Raw genomic sequence first — 9170 nt, 5'->3', positions numbered from 1 at the left:
AGTGTTAAATAATTTTTATATTGAAATTATATATTTTTTTTCTACATTAGAAAACATGTTAAAAATTTTATAAATACAAGAATCTTATTATATAATAGTTTAAAACGTTTTTACGTTATTGATGAAATTTGTTTATTAGAATTAGATATTATAACTTCATCAAACTTGTGTGAATGTAAAAATGTATTTTTATCTGCTTATTTCTGATATCAAGATAATATCAACACATTTTTTTGTGTCTAATATCTTTTACATTAATGTTATATTAAATAACTATTATTTATTTATATAGAGACAATTTGGTCTACTTGTATTATCAAAATTAATTTACTATTATTCTTAATATATGTCTTTTTTTTTTTAAAGAAAACTATCTTGAAATCCAGAAATAAAAAATTTGAAACAATTAATAGGCGAACTGTATAATATTTGAACATGTATATATCAATTTGTTATGCTTTACAATGTTATAATATATGCCATCTAATTAGTAATACATAGTAATGTTTAATATAAATATAACAAAAATAAGGTTTTTATGCAGATATCTTCTGATAAAATTTTTTAAAAATATATATAATACGTCGGTTTTTATTCCTTAAAAAATTTGAATCTCATAGTTTTGGGTTTTGACAACATAATTCTTTTTGTTTCAACCCCCAAAATTACCAACAGTTATTATTTAAGTTTTAACCCTTGTATATGAGTCATTGAAAATTTGAGATTAACATGATGATGGTTTAGTTTCTTAAAAGTCTAACTATTTATTACATTTGATCTCTATTGAGTAACCCTGTTATGATGTCTTAAAGTGTTCCTCCCTCCCTTATTATGTTCCTTTCTTAAGATTCCACACACTATTAATATGAGCACTTTCGGAAAATTGGATCGAATAGACTAATTTAAATTCTTCCAAAGATAAAAACATTGATAAAATAAAAAAAGCAGAGTCGACCTTCCAATAATAATTAGGCAATTCATAAAAGCCCAACTAAATAACCAGGCACTAATCCAAGTGAGCGGAAACAAAGAAATGCATGTGTTAAAGATATTTTGGTGGTTCTTAAAGCATTTGGTAAGCACATCAAATTTCCGGAAATAACTTCTATAATATACCTTTTGATACTTAGAGGCAAGCAAAGAAGGTTGATAGCAGTAGTAGTAGTTCTATGATTCTATCTTTTCATAAGGGGAACATCCCCTTCCCATGGCAAAATCATTCCCTAATCATAATAACATTCTTAGAAGTGCCTTCTTCCCCCTCAAATCTACCAAATATTCTCTCCTACGATCTCACCCTATAAATATCTGTTTGACATTTATAGATTACTTGTGTTGGAATTCAAAAGAGGCCCAGAGGAAGAATGTACGAACAAATTGCACATTGTGAGTTGCATGAATCCTCATAGGTAGGAAGGAAGGTCCTTGAAAAAGAAAGTTTAGAGAGTTTGCTGAATTGTGGGATCACTTGAACCCATCCAAGCCACCTCAACACCAGCTGAGTTTGTGTAGGATTGCTGATAAACTGAATGGATTGTCAATGGCGGTGGAGGGTTTGATGGGTGGGCAAACTTACAACCTGCTCCAAACTTGCATATTCCGAGGCAAGTGTATTCGGGGCATGCACTCTTGTCCTGGAAAGTTCACCATAAAGACAAACATAATAATAAATAAAAAAAATTAAGTCGAACTAGCTTTTACTCTTCTGGAATTAGGCATACCATCATAGCTAGTACACAGCCATGTTATTTCCATTTTAGAGCATTCACATTATTAGCATACAAAACATTAAAATAAATAAACAAATAAAAAAAAAATAGAGAAAGACTTACAGGTTTCAGAGGCAGGCCCTTGTTATTGAGAGTGCATGGAGGTACACTTGCAAGCTTATTCTTCTGATGGTGAGATTTACGTTTGGATTTAGACTTGGAATCCCCAGGTATTTCTGCAAGCTCATCAACTCCAACTTGCATCTGCTTTTGTCGGGGCGTAGAAGCTTTTGTTTTGATTGCTGGGTTATTCATGACATGTGTAGGTGGATGTATACCCATCACAGATGGCTTGATAGGTGCCTTCAAAAACCACAAATAAGGTTAAAATTTTCAAAAAAATTGCTTTAGCCAAAAGGACATTTAAATATTTAAGGAAGAAAAAGGAGGTGAAGGGAGAAGAAAATCCAGTTTACACCATCATCATTTGAATGTGCAAATACCCTGTCTTCCTCTAAGATTCGGTGAAATTCATCGGTGCTCCTCACTATTTGTTCAAGTGTAGGGAGGTTTGTGTGTATGTATATATGTATAAGGGTATTTAATATTAATAACTAGGTACATTTTAGAGAATTTACATTATTAGCATACGATATATATTAAAATAAAAAAAAAGACAACTCGATGCACAAACATGTCACGTTAATTACATTTGTGGCTGAAATAAACAAATAAAAAATAGACTCACAGGTCTCAAAAGTAGGCCCTTGTCATTGAGAGTGCTTGGAGGTAAATTTGCAAGCTTATTCTTCTGACGGCGAGATTTACCTTTGGATTTAGACTTAGAATCTTCAGGTATTTTTGCAAACTCATCAACTCCATCTTGGATCTGCTTTTGTCGGGGCGTATAAGCGTTTGTTTTGATTGTTGAGTTGTTCATGACATATTTAGGTGGATGCATACTCATCGTAGATGGGCAGATCGGTGCCTTCACAAATCACAAACAACAAATAAGTTGAAATTGTAAAGAGCAAATTACCTTTACGGGAGGTTTGTGTAATGTACAAGGTTAATTAGTATTAATGTAACATTTTACAAAATATTAGAAGACCAAATATATTATATTATTCCTTACTTAAATGTGTTAGCGGAGGTCAATGGATGGTTTAAGAAACAGAGAGAAGCTGAGGTTAAATGTTTAATTTTGCCAATGTCAGAGGAGGAGAGTGCAATTAGAGAAAGTCTAGTGTACAAGGTCTTCGTATGAGTAGTTATCTATATATAACTTAGAGCAAATTGTCCAAGTACCACTGATCTCCCTTTACGGGAGGTTTCTCTATACGTACAAGACTCATACATAGCCATGATATTTTCATTTTAGAGCATTTTCATTATTAGCATATGATATATAAATAATAAAGAAAGACTTACCGGTCTCAAAAGTAGGCCCTTGTCATTGAGATTGCATGGAGGTAAACTTGCAAGCTTATTCTTCTTACAGTAAGATTTACGTTTGGATTTAGGCTTAGAATCCCCAGGTATTTCTGCAAACTCATCAACTCCAACTTGGATCTGATTTTGTTGGGGCGTATAAGCGTTAGTTTCGATAGCTGGGTAGTTCTTGACATGTGTAGGTGGATGCATACTCATCACATATGGGCATATAGGTGCCTTCACAAACCACAAATAAGTTGAAAAGGGATATTTAAATATTTAAGGAACAAAAAGGAGGAAAAAGGAGAAGAAAATAGAGAGGGATTGGGTTCAATTTTGCCAATGTCAGAGAAGGAGAATGTAATTTACCCTATAATTTAAGGACCCAAAGTGATATAGTTCAAAAGTGATTCAATGGATGAAACTAAAGTTCCACTGCTTAATACTCATTCCACCAATAGGCAAAAATATTTCACTGTCTAAAAAGTAATTTCCAGCAAATCTTGGAGCCATTGGAAGAACTATGTACAGTCAAAAAAAGGGAAACCCGTACCGCCTCGGCAACAGTAATGTATTATGTCATGCAACAATAATGTTGGGTTGTTGGTTCATAGAGGATTTGCAGACTAAATGCCATCTAGTAATACACTAATACAATAAACACTTACTAGTATTGAATTTGTTGAATTTACCTGATAATGATATGCATTCCAATCGGAATCTTGAGGAGAAACTTGAGTAGGCGAAAGCATCATTGGCAGAAAAGGAGAAGTTTTGTTTACTATTCCTGGAGAAGAGACTGATGATGCAGACTGTTGCAGTACACCACTGAATGAAATAGATCCTACATTATCATACATAGGAGGAGGATCGCATCCTCCAGTTGTCGGGTCAGGATGATTATACTTGCAGTTTTCTCCAAACTTACATGACCCATGTTGCATGTAATAGGCACAATCTTTCTCTCCCTTTCATGAAAAGCAACCTTTTATAAGTACAAAACAGAAACAGGCAAAAGATAGTTCATGTCAATTTATAGGGATCAAAATCAAGGGTTAAACGTACCGGACGGATAGGCAGGTCAAGAAAGTTCAGTTCTGCAGCTGGTAGTGATGGATAATACTGGTATAACATCAGACAAGACACATATCATGTACATTTCATATATTGTGTAACAAAATGATAAATTGATAATAAACTAACACAATATGAAATATAAATTATGCAACATTATTTGTGTAGAAGCATAAGATTATAATAACCTTGCATTCTGTTTGGCCGGATCTTTCTGATGGTTCTTGTCTTTCTTGTGACTGCTCCTTAGCAACCTTATAATGCATTGTTAGAACATCAAAATTGTTAAATTGCGAATCTTTTGACAGAATAACGAGATATGAGATTTTAACTGGCTTCTCATATTCAATCACCATAGGAGATGCTGGCTAATTGTACAGATATATTATGTTAAGATCATAATCCATTTCGAAGTACTACTTTTCTACCATTTTATCCGTAGTGACTCCTTTTACAAGGAATCAACAAGGGAAAATTTTGAAATTTACAGAAGTAATTAAACAATGCCATATAGGAAAACAAACTCAAATCGACAGTTTAAAATATGATAACCAAGATATCAAATTTATTACTATGCATTTCAATGCTGAAATTAGGAAGCGTTGATTTTCTGAGCATTGTAGCAGCTTAATGTGTTTAAATCCCTTTGCTCTATATTTAAAAAATGTCATGATTGCATGATGAACAAAAATACTAGTGTTACCTCTTTGGCTAAGGCAATGCCCTTTTCGGCTTCTCCACTGTTTGAAGATTCAATTGATAAAGTTGATAACAAAATAACAAAATATCACAAAAGACAAGTGGCCCAAAAAACAAAACAAATTATCAAATCGTATGCATCACTAACATTCTAAAAAATCAATAATGCCTAGAAGAAAGAGCCAAGAAAAAAGAAAAAGACCTTCGTTTGCCGACCAGCGCCTCTCTTTTTTCTCTTCTCAGCTCCAACGCAGTTGCCATCATAAACACTTCCATTCACATAATCATCTTCCCAACTATTCCTCTTCGAGCCCTCAATATCCCGATCATCACCATTAACACCCTGTTGACCAAAGTTTAAAACTTGATCCAGAGCTTCAACACCCACTCGCCCTTCACCCTTCAATTCTAGTTTGCCCTTAAGGTCCCCGCAGAGGGCACCTTCCTGGGACGTTTGATGGTGATCAGAAGGAGAAGAAAGAGGAGCCCGTGGAGGCTGTGGTGGTTGTTGTTGACCACTACCATTGGTAAACAAAGAAGAAGAAGAAGAAGCTGAATTGGACTCAGCGGGTTGGACTGTACTCGCTGCCCATTTTGTTTGCAGATTTCCCATAACTGCTTTGGGAAAGAAGAAGAATAAGAAGTAGCTGAATTTGCTTAGGAAAGAAGGAAAAGTGGAAAACAGCAGAAGCAGTGGGAACCAAAAAGGTGAAGAGTACGGAAGTAGAAGAAAATTAGGCTATTAATAGGTAGGTGTTATGGAATAGTGTGCTAATTAATTCATCAATTATACCGATTAGTTACCCCCACTCACAAATGTAAATGCACCATGCAAGAACCTCTTCCTTAAACTAGCTATGAGACTAGTCAACTTTTTCGGATAATATCTCCCACAGTCCCCACTATTCTAACTTCCAACACGGGAGCTGTTTTGATGCTCCAAACTTAAATGGAGTTCTAGAGTTTCATAATTAAAAGAAGTGTTAACTATTAAATTAGTCTCTTATAGAAATAGAGCATCAGTCATTTTTGTGTTCTGTGATTAGTATTTAACCATTAAAAGAAAAATGAGTGATTTAGATAAATTGTATGGAGATAGGTTGCATTTAATTAGTTTGCATTGAATAAATGTTAATATCCTTTGTCTCTTTCTTGATTCTAGCGTGAAGACATGCTTGGTATAAAAGTGTTGGGAGGTTGATAAACCCCATTTTTAGGGTTTATCTTGTGCTTAATTTAGAGGATTTTATCAACTTTTCTCACATTTATTCAATGAAATGGCATAGTTTCATGATTGTCTCCTAATTTGTTCTTAAGTGTGAAAACATACTTTTTAGGCCTTAATTTGCTAATTTTGATTCACCTTTGATTCCACTAGATATCTTGATGTGTTTGTTAGTTAATTCAAGTTGAAAAGGGCTAGGAATGGATCAAAGGAGTGAAGACAAAAGCATACAAAGTGGAGAAAACATGGAAAATCAAGGATTTGGGAGTGCGTCCATCGACGCGCACGCGTGGCACAACGCGCATGCGTGGAGTGAAGTCGCATGGCGACGCATACGCGTGCACTACGTGTACGCGAGGGAAGAGAATGTCAAACGACGCGTACACGTGACCTATGCGTACGCGTCGCTGCTCGCACGTGACCTCATTAAAGTGAAAATGTTGGGGACGATTTCTGAGCTTCCCATGCCTAGATCCAACTCATTTCAGAGGCTATTACATGCAAAATTCAAGGGGGGTCAAGGGGGGAGATCATACATACACTTAGTTTTAGAGAGAGATGTAGAATTCTAGAGAGAGAGGCTCTTCCCTCTCTCTAGATTAGGGTTCTTAGTTTTATTTTCCTTTTTAGATCTAGCTTTTAATTCTTGCTTTGATTTAGTTTTCTTTATCCTTTCTTGTTCCTACATCCTTGCTTTCTTAGTTTTATTTGTTATTTCCTTTATTTTGTTGTTTTTATGAGTGCTATTGTTTCCTTCCATTTCCTTTAATGCAATTTATGTTTCATGTTTCTTATTGTTTAATTGCCTTGTTATTGTTAATTTCTTGCTTTTGATAGTTGTTGGAATTTACATTTCTTGTCATTTTATGATGCTTTCCTTGTATGCATTCTAAGTGTTTGATAAAATACTTGGAAGGATGTTAGAGTATATTTTTCTCCTCTTGACTTGAGTTGAGTAATTGGTGACGTTTGAGTTATCTTTTGTTGATTGATAATTAGAAGTTGCTAGTCAATTTGAATGCCACTAAAGCTAGTATTTCCTTAGGATTTGACTAGGACTTATGGTCTCAAATTGATATCCTCTTGACTTTCCTTCATAGTTTAAGGTTAACTAAGCGGAGCAATGGACAATTCTTGTCACAATTGATGATGATAACAAGGATAGGACTTCTAGTTCTCATACATTGCCAAGAGCTTTCTTAGTTGTTAGTTTATTTTCTTTGCCATTTACATTTTTTGTCCCTTATTCAAAATCCCAAAACACATAACCCATAACCAATAATTGAGCACACTTCCCTGCAATTCCTTGAGAGACGACCCGATGTTTAAATACTTCGGTTTATTTTTATTGGGGTTTGTACTTGTAACTAACTAAATTTTTGATTGAGGAATTGTTTGTTGGTTTAGAACTATACTTGCAACGAAAATTCATTTGTGGAATTCTTTACTGACCGACAATTTTCGCTTGTCAAAATGGCGTCGTTGCGGGGGAATTGCAATTTTGTGCCTTGTTATTCGTTATTGTACATATGTTAATAAGTATAAGCTTAAATATCCTACTTGAGTATGGTTTGCTTGAGACAGATGAGCAACTTGGAGCTCTTTGTGGCTTTAAGAGTAAAAAGGAGATGATTAATAGTTGGCATTGTAAATCGAAGTTCATGATGGTTGCATGTTCAAGGCTTAAAAGCAAGGATTAGTGTATAACTAGATTGCTTGGGTCTAGGACGATGTTTGGTCGCTTGAGTGAAAATTCCAAGATTATGGCACCCAAATGGAATAATGATGATCAATTTGAAGATGGGTGTAGAAACAAGATTTAAGATCCGGGAATACACGAGAATCAACTTTGGGAGCCCATGGTTTGGGAAGAACTCCATCAAAGCTTGGAGGTATTTATTTTGAACAATGAAGCTTATTGGAAGTCCAAGCATTAGTGGATGTTCAAGGATGGATTCAAGCACAAGCCACCTTGACGAGAGCTCCTCATAAGTCTAACTTTAGGACAATAAATAAAAGTGCTAGGTTGGAGACACCCCACCATGGTAACATATTTTCATTTTTTTTCTTTTGTAAATATTGGTAAAAATGGGTTTAATTTCATGTTTGATTAGTTTGTTGAGTTCATTTGGTATTTAGCCTGTTGAATAAGGTTTTATGGTATTTTTGGTAGCTATTTGGAGGTTTGGAATGCTAGGTTTGGTGCAAAACTTGGAAAAATTTTGAAAAACAGAGCATCAATCCACGCGTACGCGTGATACCAAGTTTTTCGGCCATCCACGCGTACGCATCACCCACGCGTACGCGTGGCCCCCTAATTTCCACCTTCCATACAAAAACCCGAGAGTTGTGCAAGTTGTGGGCTGGAACTGTGCCTCTAGCACAAAATCAACGCACGCGTATGCGTCGCCTCTCTGAATAACCCATCACGCGTACGCGTGACCCACGCGTACGCGTGGATTGCCTTGTTCCACAAACCTTCTTTTCTTCCCCTCTTTCCATTTCTTTCCTTCTTCTCTCTTATTTTCTTTTCTCTCCTTTCTCCCACCGTCATCCAACACTACCAAACATCATCTATAACCAGTTCTTTTAGTTAATTAGTTAATTAGTTGTTTCGTTAGTTAAATTTTCATTTTATTTTCTGTTCTTCATTATAAGTGTTGGATTATAAATCTTGTTTACTGTTAATTGTTGTTGATTACCCATGAGATGCTATCCTAGCATCATTGTTGCTAATTCCTTGTTGGATCCTTTATTGAGGTTATATTTTGCTACTTGGTTTTGAGTTTCTTTGTTGAACATTTTTGAATACCAAGTGAATGAGAATTGCCGTCAACTTTCTTAAATCTTTTTGAATTGCATGATTTGGCCACCATGTGATTTGAACCCTTTTCTTTTATTAGACAATTTCTTGATGGATGTTGAATATTTATCTTAATGCATTGTGTTTCTTGATCATATGCATCCATATGCTATCTTTTTGGCTTGAATGATTTCTTGCTTCTTTATCACTTGTTTGGTTATCTTAA

At 34.9% G+C, this 9170-nt stretch overlaps 1 protein-coding gene across 1 annotated transcript; it reads right to left on the bottom strand.

Moving 5' to 3' along the window:
- Positions 1-1089: 1089 nt before the first annotated feature.
- On the bottom strand, positions 1090-5889 carry LOC112804327 (uncharacterized). The gene is made up of 8 exons (XM_025847544.3): positions 5119-5889; positions 4406-4471; positions 4209-4265; positions 3836-4111; positions 3141-3380; positions 2458-2697; positions 1833-2072; positions 1090-1634 (listed from the first exon to the last, which is right to left on the bottom strand). Exons 1-8 carry the CDS (start codon positions 5527-5529, stop codon positions 1440-1442), a joined length of 1725 nt encoding a protein of 574 aa, XP_025703329.1. The 5' UTR covers positions 5530-5889; the 3' UTR covers positions 1090-1439.
- Positions 5890-9170: the final 3281 nt, after the last annotated feature.

Source organism: Arachis hypogaea, chromosome 1, assembly GCF_003086295.3.
Source record: "Arachis hypogaea cultivar Tifrunner chromosome 1, arahy.Tifrunner.gnm2.J5K5, whole genome shotgun sequence".
Lineage (NCBI taxonomy): Eukaryota > Viridiplantae > Streptophyta > Magnoliopsida > Fabales > Fabaceae > Arachis > Arachis hypogaea.
The sequence above is the reverse complement of the archived record's forward strand: the minus strand, read 5'-3'. Positions and strand labels throughout refer to the sequence as shown.